We start from the raw sequence: 19,819 nt of genomic DNA, 5'->3' as shown, positions 1-19,819 counted from the left end.
AGCCAGCTTTTCATTTGTGTTCATAGCTATTACTGATGCCTAGGACTGAAATGGACAACAGAACACAGAAATGGGCCAATGTTTCTTGTGAAACACTTATAACCTTGAAAGGGAAAAAAAAAATCTTTGTGTATTAGTGGCTTGGTTTTTATACTTTTTATGTTTGCTTTCATGATGGGGGGGGATTGTTGGGAAGAGTAGGCTGTTCTTTCACCTACAGAAAAAAATTATTGTTTGTACTTGTTTCATGACAGTTCACCTAGCCTTCATTTGCATATCTGATAAGCATTGTGTATTTTATTTTTCTTTTATTAGTCATTTCTTCCTTTTTCACCACCCTCTCTCCCACCAGTGATTGTTTTCATAGTTCTACTCTAATCCGATCTGGAGAAGATTGCCATCTAGTGGTACAAATAACATGGCTGTTGAAAATTTCTAGGTTTTTTTTTTTTTTTTTCTTTTTTAGTGGCACAAATGTTGAACGCATTTTCTTACAAATGAGGTGGTGACCTTGTGCTGTCTACTGCTTTGAAGCTGATTTAACTTTATTATTGTTGTGTAAATGGTATTATTTATAATATGTTGTGTTGGAATTTTTGTCAGACTTTTATTTGGTTCTTGAGGTCAAATTATGATTGTTTGTAAAATGCACCAAGAAGAAAAGAATGAATTTCATGTGGGTTGGGGGTAGTGATGGTATTTGATTTAAATTATACATATTGCTACTATAGCTTTAAATCAGAACGCACATCTGTAAGTGCTATTGTCACTTTAAATATGCTCCTCCTCTAAGATTGTGTAAGTAACTAAAAATGGCAAGAGCAGTTTTCAGTGTCAAAGTACAGGGCAGTACATATATACTTAGTGTGGCCACAAAAAGATACAATCACAGTATTACTTGGGTAGTGGATAGAGATTTCTTTTAGGTAATTATTCTTCTAAAGACCAGAGGAAATATTTTGTATAAATATGTATTTACACTTCTGAGAAACAGTTAGTATAAAACCTGTCAATCCAATCAGAGTTTAATTAATTTGTTAGAGAAGAAGAGATCTATTAAAACAGAATCTTAGGTAAAGAAAGGTAAAAGGAATTTGTGATGGATCAGAACAAATAAAGCTGAAATACATGTCTGACCAGATGCTTTTTGTACACTTAAGATAGGAAAGATGTGTTTTAATTCAGGTTTCAAAAATAAAAGCCTAAGCTGATTTTATTTAAATGTACTTCTTAATATTTCAAAATTCCATACAGGTTGAGATATTTTAAAACACTTGTAATCAGTGATAATATTTCTTCAGATTTTCTAGTAGGGTAACAGTTCAGAATGACACAGGAATTTTAAAGGTTAGCATCAGGGCTCTTACATGAGACTTGTTTATGAATGTGATTATACTGCCGTTACTAGAGTCAGAAATGCATACAAGCAAAACATTGCAAATTCCCAACTGATAGTCTTTTTTTGTTTGTTTGTTAGTTTGTTTGATAGTTAGGGTTATTGCTTTTTTATGTTATTTGTAAGAAGAATTTTATGACTAGTTAAAATGCATGCTTGGTTCAATATTATTTGGTATTAGGTACAGACAGGTAAGGTACAAAAGCATTCTTACTTTACAAAGCTACTGATGTTTATATAGCAGCAGTGAGGAGACATCAGCTCTCATGTGATTGCTTATGGCAAACATTTCCTGTGCTGTAACAGGAAAGGAAGGATGGGGGGTGGGGGATGGTCTTATGTTTTATGCTTGTTGCCTGAGCACAGTCTTTTTCTCTTTGGTGGTGAAATCTAATTTCAGTAGAGATGTTGGACTCCTTCATTGTAAGGGAATCTGATTTTAGTTTTAACTGACTGGATTTTGGATACATACATATTATTTAATCATACACAATTTTACAGAATGTTCCAGTTTGCAAGATGTTGCCAAAGGTTGAAGCTTTATAGGATGAAAACACAAATTTTATGAATCTGAATTTGAACTTGAGTCTCTGAAAAGCAAATTCATATTTTATGTTATAAGATATAACCCTTCTGGGGTCCCTGGGTGGCTCACTCAGTTGAGCGTCTGACTCCTGATATTGGTTCAGGTCACGATCTCATGGTTCGTGAGTACAAGCCCCACACTGCGCTCTGCGCTGACATTGTGGAGCCTGCTGAAAATTCTCTCCCTCTGCTTCCCCACTTGCGCTAGTGTGCACTCTCTCCCCCTCTCTCAAAAATAAACGTTAAAAAAATAAAAGACAAATTTAAAAAGTATATAATCGTGATTTATTAGGCTTGGTTTGAAACACAAACAGTATTGCTAGTGAGGAACGTAGTAAAATAATTGGCAGTTTATTAATCTTAATATTATTGCCCACTTAAATCCCAGAATTCATAATTACCAAATATTAAGATAGAGATAACTTGCTTAATTCAAGTTTAAAAAAATACAATATAGACAGGGGTGTGTTGATTTAAGATTAGTTTTTTTCTTCATGACAAGTGATGTGTAGTTCATGAATGAGGAGTAATCACTATAAGATTTCTGTTTATTACTAATTAGCTTTGTGTTGGATATGCTTACCCCATGTTCCCTTGGCATTTGTGCCTATGCTCTTCCTCTTAGAAAGTATTATCTTTTTGTTTATAAAAAGTCATTGAATTGATACGTATTTTGTAATAAAATGTTGAAAATAATTTTCATTGAAGAAAATTTAGATTTCAGATATAAAGATTATATTCCCTAGTAAAATCTGTTCTTACATACCTTAACAGTGGCTTTTAATTGTCTGATGAGTTTAAGTAGCTAGGTCTGGTTCTGGTAACATAATTCTTTGTGGCAGGTCTTTATTTAGGAAACGCAGTGTTTTTCTATCTGATAGTTTTTCAAAAGAAGTAGTGGCATTTTACTGCAGGTGTTAGGAGAGATCAGTGTGGGTGGTTTTAAGGGGAAGGGTAATGATTATTTAAAGAAGCTTGTCAGCTGTATATTCTTTAGTAAAACTTGAGTTTTTGGTGTCTAGTTTTAACCTTTATTATACCATTATAAAGCCTACTTTTCTTTGGATAAATGTATAAATGTTTATCATCAGATTTAAGCTTTTACACTTGAATATTAAATATTGTTATGTTTATTTGGGTGGTGAATTTTCCCCCATAAAGTCATTAATTTAATTAACATTTTCTTTAAGATGAATTAATATTGTCCTTACTGAAACAGATAGCATTAATCTTCAGAAGGATAGAGTAAAGAGTTGAAGTATTGAAGATGAGAAATGTGTTTATTAAAAAAGCATCATCTTTGTTTGGATTTAAACATTCTAGCAATGACACTTTTCCCTTTCATCCTTCTTATTGGTATTATTAATAAATGCAAGCACTCTTGTTTTTATACAGGGTACCAAGTATGGTGTCCTTGGAAGAGACAAAGTTGTATACTGGACTTGAATACGGTATGTAAATTCTGATCTGAATAAATTTTATGGGGAGAATTTTGGTCAGTTACTCTGTAATAATTAACATGGAATAATTTGTAGTTAGAATTTTCCTAGTCTCTTTTCCATATAAAATGAATATTAGTTAACTATAATAGCTGTCTTTGCTTTTCCTAGAGAAACTGGAAATTTATTTATACAAGAAAAGTCAATAAAAGATAAACGTTTGGATGGTTTCTTATTTATTTGTGAGAGGGAGTGGGGAAGGGCCAGAGAGAGAGGGAGAAAGAATCCCAACCAGGTTCCGTGCTGTCAGGACAGAGCCCAACACAGGGCTCAATCCCGTGAACCATGAGATCATGACCTGAGCCAAAGTCAAGAGTTGAATGCTTAACTGACTGAGCCACCCAGGCTCCCCAATATTTGGATGCTTTCTGTGTGCAAAGGCAGTTTTTCATATCTAGTCATGTGCATTTATGTTGAGAATTGATTTAGAACTGATACTTTATATTTGATGTGAATGTAGGAATGGTACATCCTTTATTCTAACGATCTTTGTGTCTTCCTGTCATAGTGAATTAAATTTCATATAAGTATGTAAAACGTGTTAATTTAATGTTCTGAATCTAACATTAATAGAAATTTAGCACATTTCCTTATTGCTAGATTAACAGTGGAATTAATTGCTAAGGTGTAATTTTTGTTTGCTTGATTTGGGTTACCCCTAACCAATTAGAGAATCCTGCGCATTTATGATCACTACTTAGTGGCTAGAGCCTTTGAAATATTGGCAAAGTGGTTTTTTTCTCCTTCCTCCTTTACTGCCCAATAAAGTTTTATAAGCAGGTCTTTGTAAATGTGAAGGTTTTAAAAGTTACTCTGGATCATGCCTAGACACTAATCCAACTGTGATAAAAGGCAGACCCATTTTGTTTTTTTCCTTGATACATTATTTATTCTTGACATAAACTTGATAGAAGCTTCAACATTCTGGGGAGCATTCGGTGTGTCTAAAATGCCTTGTCTCATTTTCTAAAAAATAGATCTATCCAGAGAGAACCACCGAGAAGCAATTGCTAGGGTCATAAGGAAACTTCTCAGTAAGTACATGTATGCTTTTAACTTATTTTTACTAATAAATATTTAGGCATTTTGTAGCATATGTGCTTTTACTTTATTTAAATTCTAAAGAGAATATAAGGTAGTATTTTTTTTCTTAACTAATAGATTCCTGTTATATCAATATTCTTGTAGTAATTCCAAATATTTTAAACAAAATCCTTCTTCTTTTATTATAGACCACATACTTAACAATTCAGAGGATGATACCAAGTCTTTGTTTCTTATCATAAAGGTACAGTTATCCTTTAGTAGGTGCATGATTATTAATGTGACTAGGTTTGACATGATCACTTGTAAATGTAAAATTTAAAATTCTTTGACACAGGTTATTGGAGACCTTTTGCAGTTCCAAGGATCTCACAAGCATGAATTTGACTCTCGTTGGAAAAGCTTTAACCTAGTAAAGAAATCAATGGAAAATCGGGTCAGTATTTTCACCTACAAACTCTGAATTAATTTTTTAAAATGTGTATAATATTGATGTAGCCACTTGATCTAGCGATTGCTCAACATACGGATGAAGTTTCCCTATGCGTAAAAATAGTAGATTTTCAAATATTGTATCGTTGTATAATCAGAAGGATCGTAGAAAAATGTTTTCCTGATATAAACTCTTCTGTGAATTTCCATGAGTCTCTGAACTCTTATTGGGTATTTGGAGTGTGATAACTTGGCAGGCTGCTGTGTAACAAGTTGAGGGAATAAAAGATAGGAGGAATTGTCCACAGGCATGAATTTAAAGCATCTCATTTTATGGAGATCTCAGAAAAATATGTCTTATGTTATTTTTGCACTCCAGACCTCAGTACAAGCTTTTCGAGAATTTGGAAGAAAGAATACTTAAGCCAGCCCTTTGACGTTGACAGCAGTGTTCTTCTGTGGGAGACTTTTATTGAATTTGAGTCTAAAAAGGTTGTAGGAGTGTGTTACTTAGGCAAAGGTTGCTACGTACATTATTAGAAGGAATGGCATGTAAAATAGGGCAGGGAGGGGCGCCTGGGTGGCTCAGTCGGTTGAGCGTCCGACTTTGGCTCAGGTCATGATCTCACGGTCCCGTCCGTGAGTTCAAGCCCCGCGTCAGGCTCTGTGCTGACCGCTCAGAGCCTGGAGCCTGTTTCGGATTCTGTGTCTCCCTCTCTCTCTGACCCTCCCCTATTCATGCTCTGTCTCTCTCTCTGTCTCAAAAATAAATAAATGTTAAAAAAATAAAAAAATTAAAAAAAATAAAAATAAAAAAAAAATAGGGCAGGGAGACAAACAAACATGGCATGCTTTGGAGAACAGTGGCTAGTGAACAGAATGGCATGAGGTAACAAGGTCGTTTATAGTTTCATCCCAAGAAAGTGCTTCAGTTTTATATTCAGCATTGGGGGAGTCATTAAAATTTCTCAGGTAGATCTGATTTGAATATTGGAAAGACCAGTCTTTGATCAATCAAAATTAAAATGAATTCAATGAACTTTGAAGAGCTCTGTCATCACTGTGAAAAATAAGCAATAGGAAATTGAGACTGTAAGCAGGGAGGGCAGTTAAACTATTATAAACAGTCCAGATGGAAGAACACAACCTGAATCAAGTCAGTGGCATTGGGATGCAAATAAGGTGTTTTGAAAAAGAAGAAATTGTGGGGACTTAATGACTAGTGAGAAGAAGGTATGAAAGAGGAGCAGTCTTTGAGTTCCAGCCATTTGCCATTGGTGAGCAGGTGGAAGGTAGGGTGGTAGGGGAGAACATAAAAGATAATTCTTAGAAAAATAACAGATACTAATTTCTGTAGTAAACATACACAGTTAACCTGGAAAGGCTATGTATAAATGTAACAGGGTCAAGCAATTTTCTTAGTAGTCTGATTTTATACTTTTCAGTATTCGACTGAATAAGGACCAGCTTAGTTCCTTTCCCACGCATGGATCCATTAATAAACTACCAGAGAAAAACACAGTGTTGGATGACCCATTTAAAGGGGATATTTCTTCAAAAGGGGCGGGGGGCGGGGTAATATTTCTCCTATTAGCCATAAAATTAACTGAAATAGTATCTTTGAATATAAGCCTGATCACTTAGAATAAATGAAATTCCTCTATTACCCACCAGCCCACCATGGACCTTTACTGCACTAATTTTTCTATAAAGGATTCAAGGGAAGCCACTGGTGTGGAACTTCCAGACAATGTTGAAGTGTCTTCTACTTTGTTTTTTAGCTCCATGGGAAAAAACAACATATCAGAGCACTGTTGATTGACAGAGTAATGTTGCAGCATGAGGTAAATCTCTTTAAAATCATGACGACGTTTTTAAATGACAGTTTTCCAGATGAATGTCATTATTTGTGTTACTTCATAGTTAAATGAACTTTTTACCTTTTAGTAAAAAACTTTGGGGTTTGATTTTACACTGTTTAATTTTCATAGCTACGAACACTGACTGTTGAGGGTTGTGAATATAAAAGGATACATCAAGATATGATCAGAGATCTACTTCGTTTATCTACAAGTTCATACAGTCAGGTAAAGCCAGTCAACTCGACCTCCCCCTCCCATTTTATTACAGGGCAATCTGAATATCCCCATTTCAAATCCAAGGAGGTTTAAGTAATTTATTGGCATAGAAAACACCTTTCAAATTGCAAATATTCTCAAGCTAATTTTAGTAGTCTTTTTTAAATAATGTTGATTTTTACAGTTCGTTATTGCTTCTCAAATTTCTTTAAAAATGTAAAGTTAGTAGATTGTGTAATGTTGCTCCCACTTAATCAGATCACATGATGAAGGCCAGTCTGGGAAGGTGGTATAATTCCTCCTAGGTGTTATGCTTGGGTTTCAGCAACCTGCTGCCATCTGAATTATGGGGTCCATCCTTTCAGGTAGCCTAGGACCAAGAGATTATCTCTAAGCAGAGACAACTGGAAAAACCAAAATTCACGAACAGCTAATCACTCTGTCTCTATAAAATAATGTAAATTAGGAAACTAGTCTCTAACTCAAAGATTGCACCTCAAGTAATGTTTAAAAGAGTTTGAAATACGTACATTGTGTCACTTTTACTATAGTTAGTTATTATTTGTTACTATTTGGTTTGTGGGTTATAAACTTATACTGAATCTTCTGTTTGGGTTCAAGAAAGTCTTTATGTTTCTCTGTGTAGACAGGAGAGAAAATCTTAACTCTTCTCATCAAAAGTAAGTCAGAAGAGAAAGTTGACTAGTCTGCTGATTATGTTAAGGAATAAGCACATATCAGCTCTATTCAGTCTCTCCTTTATCAAAAATATCTGAACCTGTGTAACCTAAACCATGGATGTGGTTGGTGGTAATATGCATTCCTTTTAGTAAAAAGATAGTCCTTTACTTGTTTTTGCTAAGGTATGTGCTTGGATGTATTTTTCTGTTACTACACCAATATTTAAGTTATTTTTGATAATTCATTTAGAAACATTTTGTAGTTTGTCTACCATTTAATAAACATCCTCTGTACTTTCTTCAGGTCAGAAATAAGGCTCAGCAAACGTTTTTTGCTGCCTTGGGCGCATACAACTTCTGTTGCAGAGATATCATTCCCTTGGTTTTGGAGTTCTTACGGCCCGATAGACAAGATGTCACACAACAGCAATTCAAGGTATAAGGTTTTCTGTTTTACTTTAGCCTGAAAATTTTCAGATATACAGAAAGTTGAAAGAATTATACAGTAAACATCCATATGTCCACCACTCAGATTCTGTATTTAACATTTTGCTGCATTTGCCTTATCACATATCTCTCTATATCCATCCTTTTTTTTTTTTTTATGTCAAAGTAAATTGAAGACATCCATAGCCTTCACCTTTAAACATACAGTTGTTTTTTCTCCCTAATAGTTGACTTACCTATGTTTATGATTGTTGTTACGGTGGAGAAAATGCAGGCTGCTATTTGAGTTGAGCACCAGTGGTAAATAGCCTGGCTGGCCTGTAGGAGAGGCAGGTGAAAGACCAAAAGGTGTAGGGTAATGAGACCAGCGTGTTGGAAGGCCTGAGACCGGAAGAAACCTAGTGAGTTTGAGTAACTGAGTCAAAGCTCGTATGATTGGAGCAGAGGGGGAAGGGAACGACATAAGATAAGGAAAATAGTATATCCCACAGGAGTACAATAGAGTATAGATGAAATATAACGATTGCTTATACTGTTAGAAGTAGGTTGATTGAACATGATTTAGGAGAGAGAATTGATAAGACTTGGTAGTTGAATATGAAGGTAGTGAACTGAAAGGAGGTATCGTAATTATACAGGTTCTAGATTGTACAGCTGGTTATTGGGTCATCAGAGAGAGAACAGGAAGACTAGATGATGAATTTGTTTGAACAAGTTATATTTGAAGTGTTTCCTGTAAACTAAGAGTCATTATCAAATAGGCAGGCAGACCTCATTTCTCCACAACACACCATTTCAGCATATGTTGATGACAGTGAAACCTTTGGGCACGGGTAAGAGAGCCAAGGAGGAGAGTGAGAAGAGAAGAGGACCAGGGTAACAATAGTATTGAGAAAACTCCATTAGAACCCCAAGAAGAAGAGGTAACCAAGGAAGGAAAGATCCGAAAGATACTAAGAAGCGAGAGGTTGCAGAAGCCACGGGGAGATCTTTCCCTGAGAGAAGAGAGACTCAGCAGATCATTTGCTTTCCGGAGGGAGTTAAGATTACAGCTTTACGTGTTCCTTGATGTTGGCTTATAATACCAGTCAACAAACCATAGCTTGGGCTCAGTTGGTAGCTTTGATAAGTAAAGTTGCATTGGAACACAGTCATGTCATGTCTGTGGCTGCTTTCACACTACAATGGCATAGTTGTGACAGAGACCATATGGCCAACTATTTACTGTTAACCCCTTAGAGAAAAAGTTTGCTGACCTCTGATGTAGATGTAGCATTCAGGAGTACTGTGGAATGTCTAACTCGTAGAGTGGTACATTGTCCACCATGTTGGGAGCAGCTTAAAGGGACAAAATCAGGTAGATCAAGTAAGACCAAGAGTGAAAAATGTCTATTAGGTCAGTAAAACCAAATTACCAGTGACCTATGAGAACCTGTAAAGAGGAGTAGAGCACATGGTGGGTAATAAGCCAGATCAGAATGGAGTTAGGATGAATGTTCAGAAAATAACATAATAGCTCTTTTCATGAAAATGGGGTATCTTTGAAAAGGGTACCTCGTGTCATCAGAATCATTCTGATTAATTCAGCGTCTGTGAGTAAAAAGTACACAGTATAATTAAGTAACCTAGTTTTTATATACTTAAAATACATCACAACCAGATTTTAGAAATTATTCCAGACATGCCCTAAAGTGCTAAGAGTGGCATATTTTATGGTCTCCGTGATATAATTGTAGTAGAAGAGAATTGGAACGGAAGCTCTATCTTTAAAAACAACAGCTTTACATTTCTGTGTTATCTTACTAATAGCTATTCTTTGAGCTAATCCTCTACTACATGATTTAGGGAAAATATTACTGAATGCGAATTAAAGGTCAAGTTCAAGTTTCTAAAAGTAACATGTTAAGTGTGTGAACCTATTTTACCAACCAGTATCAGACACTTAAATAGTAGTAAATTTAAAAACAACTCATAGGTGAATTGGCTACAGCTAAACGGTGCTCTTACTTCCCATATTAATTATTTTTTCCTGCAGGGTGCCTTGTATTGTCTCCTTGGAAATCACAGTGGTGTATGTTTGGCAAACCTTCATGATTGGGACTGTATTGTACAGACGTGGCCAGCAATTGTTTCTTCTGGGCTTAGCAAAGCGATGTCCCTGGAAAAACCATCAATAGTGAGACTATTTGATGATCTTGCAGAAAAGATACATCGGCAATATGAAACAATTGGCTTGGACTTCTCAGTAAGCAAAAACCATTTTTTTAATTCAGATTTTAGTGGAAATTAACATTTGCTTTCTGTTTCCTTTTTGTACTCAGTAATCATTATGGTAGGTAGCAGGGTGGAGTGTGAATTTGGAGCATGGCCAGGAGACAGGTAGGACGTTTTTCTTCCAAGAGGCAACAAAAGGTTATTACACTGTTGAATTTACCATTATTCTTTGTATATGCATGGGCTCGTTTTTTCAGAGTTGATTATATTTTAGAAGGTCACTCTTAATAGTCAAAGTCACATAAGTTTGATCAGAGGGTTCATCATTTATAGTGATGAAAATTAAAATTGGATGATTTGACACCTGAGGAAGGCTATCAATTTCAGTGGTGCTCATATGGAGAGATATAGCAGGTACATATGTATACACCCATCATAACTGAGGGTGGATAAAAGTGGTGTGAGTGCAGATGAATTGCCTTCTTCTCTAAAGTAATTGTGTTTGACATCCATCCTTTGGTTTGAAAACCACTGCTCTAGGGGCGCCTGGGTGGCTCAGTAGGTTGAGAGACTGACTTCGACTCAGGTCATGATCTCATGGTTTGTGAGTTCGAGCCCCGTGTCGGGCTCTGTGCTGGCAGCTCAGAGCCTGGAGCCTGCTTCTGATTCTGTGTCTCCCTCTCTCTCTGCCCCTCCCTCACTCAGGGTGTGTCTCTGTCTGTCTCAGAAATAAACATTAAAAAAAATTAAAAAAAAAAAAAAAGAAAACCACTGCTCTAAACATATTTCTTTCCTGTAAAACATAGTCTTGTTATTTGCAGCTGTCATTAGATTATGTGTTTTTCTTTTTTTTTTAAGATTTTATTTTTTTAAGTAATCTCTGCACCCAGCGTGGGCTCAAACTCAAAACACGGAGATCAAGAGTTGTGTGCTCTACTGGTTGAGCCAGCTAGGCTCCCCAGCTTATGCTTTCTTTAAAAAAAGTTTTGGGTTTTTTTTTTTTAATACATAATTTACATAACAAAAATACACCGTTTTAACTTAACACAATAGCATACTGTATATTCACAACAGTATATTCTCAGGGCTCTGCAACCATCACTACTCTCATTTCAGAACACTGTCATCACTCAGAAAGAAACCCTGTACCCAGGAGTAAGTAGTCACTGCTCTTCCCCCAGCATTCCTAGTCCTTGGAGATCACTAATATGGAGTCCCTGGAGATCATTTATATGAAAATGGAATCATACGATAGGTGGCCTTTCGTATCTGGCTTCTCTCTCTGAGCATAACATTGTCAAGATTTGTCCATGTTGTAGCATGTATCAGTACCTCACTTTTCCCCCTCGCTTTTCTTTTTTGTAAGATCCCGAAGTCCTGTGTTGAAATAGCAGAATTACTTCAACAATCAAAAAACCCCTCTTCCAACCAGATAATGCTTAGTTCAGAAGAAATTAAAGAAGGACTTAAACGCCAACAAGAAAAGAATGCTGATGCCCTGAGGTAATTATGAATGCCTATTTTATCCAGATAGATGGCATTAAAGACAGCTGGTTTTAAGTATTTCTGAAATATAGATGCACCATGAATACCTCATGAAATTTACACATTGATTCTAAAAAAATACAGACTGTTAGGAAATAATTCTTGTGAAGGTCCCTGTGTTACTTTTAGCTATAGAAGTGGAAAACACCATCTTAAAATTATCTCAAAAGACTGGTTTTAGATTTCTGGAACCCAAGCAGTTCAGTGCTTCAGTGATAGCATTCAAGCGGGAGCCTTTCTAGCTTGATTTTTGTCTTTGCCTTATGGTTGTGCGTATTAATTTTTTTCTAACATGCCTACGTAAGAATAAACTATTATAGCCTACCTTGTGTATACCTAGAGTACCATATAGGTAGACCACTTCTAACATTGATTACTACTCACAGGTTTACTTTTGAATATCTGTTGGGAACAGTTGTACCTAGAGCTTTGTGTTGTTTTCTCTCTGCTGTTCGTGGTCTTTTCCCACCATCTCTCTTCACCCATCTGCTTTCATTCTGGCTTGAGTCTCACCACGCCTTTTATAATCTGGTGATAGCATGTAAGAGAATGGTGAATTTGGCTAGAATTTGAATTATGTTACATTATTTGATGATCGTCTTAGTGCTGTATTAAAACAATACCTCACCTGATTTTTTTTTTTTTATTTTTTTTAAGGAACTATGAAAATTTGGTAAACACTTTATTAGATGGTGTGGAGCAAAGAAATCTGTAAGTGCAAAATTTTTTTTTTTAATGTTTAATTTTGAGAGAGAGAAAGTGCGCAAAGGCAGGAAGGAGCAGAGAGAGAGGGAGACACAGAATCTAAAGCAGGCTGCAGGCTCCGAGCTGTCAGCACAGAGCTCGATGCAGGGCTCGAACCCACGAAACCATGAGATCATGACCTGAGCCGAAGTTGGACGCTTAACCGACTGAGCCACCCAGGCACCCGCCAGTTTTTTTTTTTTTTTTAATGTTTATTTATTTTAGAATGAGCACGCACTTGTGAGGGGGGCAGGGGCAGAGAGAGGAAGACAGAATCCCAAGCAGGCTCTGAGCTGTCAGCACAGAACCCAATGCCGGGCTTGAACTCATGAACCAGTGAGATCATGATTGAGCCAAAATCAGGGGTCAGATGTACTGAGCCACCTAGGTGCCTACAAAATTTCTTCTTTTCTTTTAAGTTCTCAAAGCTTTTACCTTAAATACTGTAGGAGGTTTCTTCCCTGAAAGCAGTGAATGACTGTGTCAGAAAAAATTACAGTCTGATTCATGAATTGAAAGAAAAGTAACAGGTGAACTTTGGGGCTAGTGATAGGAGTGGTGTTCATCACATCACTATACTTATTTTAATTCTTAGGATACTTAAAATTACAATGTTTCAAATACAGTTTAAAAACGGTTTTAGGAGTGATATGTTTTGTGATTTTTTTTTTTTCTCTCTCTTCTTTTTAGGCCTTGGAAATTTGAACATATAGGCATTGGGCTTCTGTCTCTACTCTTGAGAGATGACCGAGTGTTACCTCTTCGTGCCATACGTTTTTTTGTTGAGAATCTCAACCATGATGCGATTGTAGTCCGAAAGGTACTCTATTGTAACTGTAGTCTTGGGTTTGAGAATTTTTACCTCACCTGAAGCTCTTAAAGTCTTCCCAAGACACTTTGCCTTGAAGTGTATTGATTTGAAATTTATCATTGTTGGTTCAGGGATGATAATTATTTAAAAAAAAAAAAATTAACATTTATTTATTTTTGAGAGAAAGAGAGCATGAGGGGGAGAGAGACAGAGAGAGAGGGAGACACAGAATCAGAAGCAGGCTCCAGGCTCTGAGCTGTCAGCACAGAGCCTGACGCAGGGCTCGAACTCACGAACCGTGAGATCATGACCTGAGCCGAAGTTGGACATTCAACCGACTGAGCCACACAGGCGCCCTGGGGATGATAATTTTTTATCCAACAAATATATGAGGACATGTTCAGGCAATGTGCATTTCAACACTGGGGATATAGTAGGGAACAAATTTATAGATTCATGAGAAATACTGATTTTGAAAAATTAATGATAGGTATGAAGTCTTACAGGAAGGGAAAGATACCTGAGGATACAACTTTTTGGTTTTATTCACAAAGTATTAGAGGTGGAGTATATAATGGGGCTGACCCAGCCAGGTGCATTAGAGAAAGACCTTCAAGAAGAAATGTCTAGGCTAAGATTTGAAGTATGAGCAGATATTGGTTTAACAAAGAAAGTATGGAAGTTTCCTAGGCAGACTAGCACAGGTGAAAGTAAGAACGTTCAGTGACTCATTCCCACTCACATTTAGCACTCACATGGCTGTGCTGCCAGATGTCAACAGATGAGGCATTTACCTGCTTTTGAAAGAAGCAGAATCCAGCCTCTGCTCTGATCAAGACAGGCAGCTAACTATTCAAGAGATTTTAAAATGTTGATACATGTACCTTACCTGTTTCTTTTTAGATGGCAATCTCAGCTGTGGCTGGTATTCTTAAGCAGCTCAAAAGAACCCACAAAAAGCTGACCATCAATCCTTATGAAATGGGTAAGTACTACCAAATGTAATTAATATGCTGTCTCTCTCTCTCTCTCAAAATATATAAATAAGCTTTAAAAAAAAAAAAAAAAAAAGATGGATTCTGGGGCACCTGGCTGCCTCAGTAGGAAGAACATGTGACTCTTGATCTTGGGGTTATGAGTTCGAGCCCCACCTTGGGTGTAAAGATTACTACAAAAAGAAATAAATACACCTTAAAAAAAATAGATGGACTCTATATCTTCATAATAATATGTACCTTTTGCATACTGTCCACAAACATGTTATCTACTTATTTATCTAACCAACCAGGCAGTTATACTAGTTATTTATCAAACTGTGTTTCACAGACTTAAAATAACATTAATTACCAAATACCATTATCACTAATGTATCACTATGTTAAGTGTTTCTCTGTGGGTGGTAGGATTAGAGGCAAGGTTAATTTTTTTCTTTATTCCTTACTATATTATCAGATTTTCTGAATAGTAATCTAATGAGAATGGTGCGCAGAAAAAATAATGAATTAACTTGGTTTTAGAAAGAAAGATGTCATTTCTACTCCTCTGGCTACCACATTTTTTCTATCCCTGAGAGCTTCTGTGACATTCGGACAGCTGTCTTTAGTCCTCTCCCACCCCATCTTTGGGAGGGGAGTGTATTTATGCACCACCATCTTTTTGGGGGAACACTGTAAAGTGGTGTTTACTAAACGTGGGAAAGACTTTCATTACACTCCCTACTACTAATCTTGTTTTATCCTCATTTGACACATGTTTGTAGGTCCCATAGTAAATGAATATTTAATGGGTCCAAAAAATGTGCATGTATAGAAAGAATGTCAAACTACACATGGTAAAATGTTACAATTTGGGGCATCTGGGTGAAGAATATATGGGGATTCTTTGAGCTCTTTAAGCGTGAAAATAATTCAAATCTAAAAGGTTTTAACAAAATTAATCCTTTAAATTTTGGTAAAAGGGCTGAAGTATGTATCATACTTAATCCTCTACCCCCCCCCCCCCCCCCCGTAATTATCCCATTAATGGGTAATGCCTCCTATATATGTGGTCTTGCCTTGAGCGAAGTTTGGTAATCTTGTTATGAAGACAGAGTCACACTAGTAGTATTGATTAAAAGTTGAGAATCATTATTGCATGCATTTTTATTCATTTTATTTTATTTTTAAGTTTATCAGATGTAATTGTCTCTTTCTTAAGGTGGATATTCTAAACCTACCCAAATTCTTGCTGGTGATAGGCCTGATAATCATTGGTTGCATTATGATAGCAAAAGTATACCGAGAACCAAAAAAGAATGGGAGTCAAGCTGCTTTGTGGAAAAAACTCACTGGGGATACTACACCTGGCCGCAGTAAGTGGCAGCTTGCCATGTACATCGTTAAACAGCTTATCTAGGATATAATTTGTTTTATCATTTTGGATGTTTGGAGAGATTCAGAGGCACTTAAAGCAGGTAGAGGTACATGCCACCAAAAACACACAATCTCTTTCTTTTTTCTTCTTCCTTCTTCTTTTTCTTTTGCTCCTACTAATGCTATGTATGCCTCAGTCCTGCCTTTTTCTTTATCTTTCCACTGAAACCCTTAGCCTTCTTAGTCCCACCCTTATGCATCTAAGGAGTTGTTAATAGCTGCTCTAAATTATATTCTTACCAATCACTATTACATATGCCTGAACCAGCCCAGAGAAATACTTATTCTTATTGTTGGCTCCAAGGACTTAATGTCACACAGTGACCAGATAGATTTTTAAGGCCAAGATTGTTAGCGATGTACTTATACCCCCAAACTTAGCATCTGATTTAGAGTTCATTAAAAGTGCCTTCTAATGCTCTCTATGAAGCTCTACTATTTTTTCTATATGTATTACAAAATCAACTCTTACTGTGTAGGAATATGGTTGTTTATGCTGGTGTGGAAGAGCAGCCTAAGCTGGGTAGAAGAAGGGAAGATTTGACAGAGGTAAGCATTCCATTTTTACTGTGTGTAAACACTTACCCAGTTCACATGAATCTTACTTTGGGCTTCTGATTTGTTTTCAAACTGAGTTCAGTGTATTTCAGGATATCACTAGGTAAACACTGATAAACATGTACTCCCCATTCTGTTAGGGCCTATTGACAAAAGTCTTTGTATTTAAGGTTACTCTCGTGTTACTACCCCAGTTTACCTGGGTACTGCTTTATATAGTTATCTGCATGTTGCTTGTATCAGTTCTGTGTGGTAAGAAGCTTCTTGAGGGCAAAGATAATGCCTGGTTTTTAGGTGGGTTTTTGTTTATTTGTTTGGCTTTTAATTTTTTATTGCATATAAATGCTGGATACTCAGTAATTAGATGTTTGCAGATTTAAGTTGAAACCCCTTTGTTTTCATAAAGCTTATTTCTCCACCATTTTGAAAGTTGGTTAAAGACTTGTAAGTTAATGTGTTTCTCAAGTAAGTTAATGATGTAGCTTTTTTTTTTTTTTTTTTTTTTTTTTTTTTTTTTAAGTAAGCACTGTGTTTAATGTGAGGTTTGAACTCATGATCCTGAGATCAAGAGTCCCAGGCTTTACTGACTGAGCCAGGCAGGTGCCCCTAGCTTTTATTTTATAATTCAACAAAGTTTACCTTTTAACTTGTGATGTTTTATAAATAATGGAAATAATTTGTTGGGGTCTGGTTTATAGTTTGGGGGGTTTTCCTAAATTATACACCAGAAGGCACAATAGCTCTGTCTTCATTTCACAAGCAGCCTGATTATGGAATTCAAACTTGAAGGTCTGAAGGAAAAGTAAACTATTACGGATTTAGCATTTCTAGCTGATGATATTATTTTGGTTGTAGAAAGCCTCTATGAGAAGTAAAAACTCTTTACAACAAAAATAACAGCCTACTGTTGATAATTAAAACTTTACAATTGAATTTTGATGTTTCAGAATCCTGTTTTTAAATAGATCTTAAACCCTGAATGTTGTTTTTTTTTTTTTTAACTTTATAGGCTGAACAGATTATATTTGATCATTTTTCTGATCCTAAATTTGTTGAACAGTTAATTACTTTTCTATCTTTAGAAGACAGAAAAGGAAAAGATAAGTTTAATCCTCGCCGTTTTTGCCTCTTTAAGGTAAATGTGTTATTTAATATCCTTCTTCATAAAGCTTAGTGACTATCAGTTTGTTGGTTCATAAGTTTTAAAGTCACAATTGAGTTTGGCCATCTGCCGTCTTCATCTAAAATGGCTCTGGAAGGGGCGCCTGGGTGGCTCAGTCGGTTGAGCGTCCGACTTCAGCTCAGGTCACGATCTCGTGGTCCGTGAGTTCGAGCCCCGCGTCAGGCTCTGGGCTGATGGCCCGGAGCCTGGAGCCTGCTTCCGATTCTGTGTCTCCGTCTCTCTCTGCCCCTCCCCCGTTCATGCTCTGTCTCTCTCTCTGTCTCAAAAATAAATAAATATTAAAAAAAATTTTTTTAAATGGCTCTGGAAGTTACCCCAGTCATAGTGATCTTAGCTTAAAGTCTAGGAGTTTTTAAGAAAAGCCTTTAATATTTATTTCTAATATTTGTAATTAGCAGCCTAAGGAGAAACCCACAAGACTATATGCATTTGATGTTCATTTGAGTTTTTTGAGGTGTGTGATACTTTTAAGGTCAGAAAGGTTAGTGATTTTGATTTCATTCATTATATTTTAATGTGGTATGTAAAGTAACAGTTTTTATTTTAATTTATAGACGTTAGTAAAGCATTTCTACACTTGATGTTAGCCAAAAGGCTGAGAAGCGATTGTTAAAGCATTTCTAAAGGGAAGAACACTTGGGGTTTTATAACCACAGTAGTAATGTAAATAAACACAAGCATATTATCATTATAATGGAGTCATTTGAACACTGAAGAACTTTTTGTTGTTGTTGTTGTTTTTATAGGGCATATTCAGAAATTTTGATGATGCGTTTCTGCCAATTCTGAAGCCCCATTTAGAACGTTTGGTTGCAGATTCACATGAAAGCACCCAGCGATGTGTTGCAGAAATTATAGCTGGTTTAATCAGAGGTTCTAAGCATTGGACATTTGAAAAGGTGATGTATTTGTGCAGCACATTCCCTGTTAAAGCTGTAATACCCACTTATGTAGCAGTTCCCAACACAGTAAATATTAATACTGAAAATATGAAGCGTTCAAATTCCATATTGCTTTTGAGTATAGATCACAAACTAGTGGTGTAAGGGCAACATTCATTATCTTTTGGAATTTGAATTATTTGCCATCACTAGGGGAAGAACCCTAAATAAAGATTTCAATTACTCTTGAAAAATGGGAAGATCCTGATACTGGTCCTATGTTATTGCATTGCGTCATGTGTGCCGGGCATGGGCTTCTCCCCTTATGAGGCGTTCTCTAGCTTCTCATTAATTCCTTTCTCTTAGGGGCTCCTGGGCAGCTCAGTCAGTTAAGTGTCCAACTTGATTTCAGCTCAGGTCATGATCCCAGGGTTGTTGGATCCAGGCCCACATTGGGCTCTGCACTGAGAGCGTGGAGTCTGCTTCAGATTCTCTCCTTCTCTCTCTGCCTCTCCCTGGCTTGCAAGTGCACATTCGCGCACACATACTTCCTCTCTCTCAAGAGTAATAAATAAACATTTTTTTAAAAAATCCTTTCTCTTAGCCTTCTTGCTCATCTGCATCACTCATTTAGTCTTACAGTCTGAGTCTGACATCCTTTTTTTAAGTATCCCTCTTTTTAATTGATAGATTTAGTTTTATACACCTACCCTAAGGTCAGTTTCTTAGCAAGATGGACTAGATTGAAAATATCCAGAATGCCAAAATACAAGGCAGGCCACCATTTCCTCAAGGAAGAGACGCAGCTGCTGGTTTTGGCAGACTTAATTACGCATACTTTTTGGAATTTGTAATATTGCCTTTTTCTTGTTCACATATCATGGAACAGTTTTATTTAAACATGTCATACATATCCTTGTCATCCTGTCTCTGTCATTTTGTAGTTACCTCTTTTCCAGAGCACATCTCCTTTCTTTATTAGTTGTTCACGGTACAGCTTTCCCCGCCCTCCCACCGCCACCTCAATGCCTGATGCTACCACTGGAAATTTTATCCCAATCCCTCCCTCCCCATTTGTCCTATGTAGGTCCTTTTGACTAAAGTGCAGTCCCTGGACCTACAGCATGGGCATCACTCTGGAGCTTGTTAGAAAAGTAGGATCTCAGGTCTCACCTTGATCTAATGAATCAGAATCTGCATTTTATCAAGATCTCAAGGTGATTTGTATTCTCAGTAACCTGTGAGAAGCATCTATACACATGTATTTGCAGTCTCTGTATAAGAGCACTTTTAAAAGGCTTTTTATAGTAA

General features: G+C 36.5%; 1 protein-coding gene across 2 annotated transcripts in view; it reads left to right on the top strand.

The window, feature by feature from the left end:
- The window catches only part of PSME4 (proteasome activator subunit 4), a 98,846-nt gene that overhangs the window by 56,521 nt on the left and 22,506 nt on the right, over positions 1-19,819 (top strand). For both annotated transcript variants that reach the window (XM_019421276.2, XM_053890690.1), the window contains exons 21-36: positions 3,377-3,432; positions 4,458-4,514; positions 4,713-4,768; positions 4,862-4,960; positions 6,738-6,800; positions 6,948-7,043; positions 8,019-8,150; positions 10,197-10,406; positions 11,742-11,878; positions 12,578-12,631; positions 13,355-13,484; positions 14,379-14,460; positions 15,672-15,825; positions 16,366-16,435; positions 17,454-17,579; positions 18,374-18,526. In XM_019421276.2, coding sequence (XP_019276821.2) covers positions 3,377-3,432; positions 4,458-4,514; positions 4,713-4,768; positions 4,862-4,960; positions 6,738-6,800; positions 6,948-7,043; positions 8,019-8,150; positions 10,197-10,406; positions 11,742-11,878; positions 12,578-12,631; positions 13,355-13,484; positions 14,379-14,460; positions 15,672-15,825; positions 16,366-16,435; positions 17,454-17,579; positions 18,374-18,526 — 1,675 coding nt within the window. The remainder of the gene's footprint in view (positions 1-3,376; positions 3,433-4,457; positions 4,515-4,712; positions 4,769-4,861; positions 4,961-6,737; positions 6,801-6,947; positions 7,044-8,018; positions 8,151-10,196; positions 10,407-11,741; positions 11,879-12,577; positions 12,632-13,354; positions 13,485-14,378; positions 14,461-15,671; positions 15,826-16,365; positions 16,436-17,453; positions 17,580-18,373; positions 18,527-19,819) is intronic.

This window comes from Panthera pardus, unplaced genomic scaffold (genome assembly GCF_024362965.1).
Source record: "Panthera pardus isolate Hobbes unplaced genomic scaffold, ASM2436296v1 HiC_scaffold_25, whole genome shotgun sequence".
In the NCBI taxonomy this organism is placed as follows: domain Eukaryota; kingdom Metazoa; phylum Chordata; class Mammalia; order Carnivora; family Felidae; genus Panthera; species Panthera pardus.
This window is presented reverse-complemented; position numbering and strand designations above follow the sequence as displayed.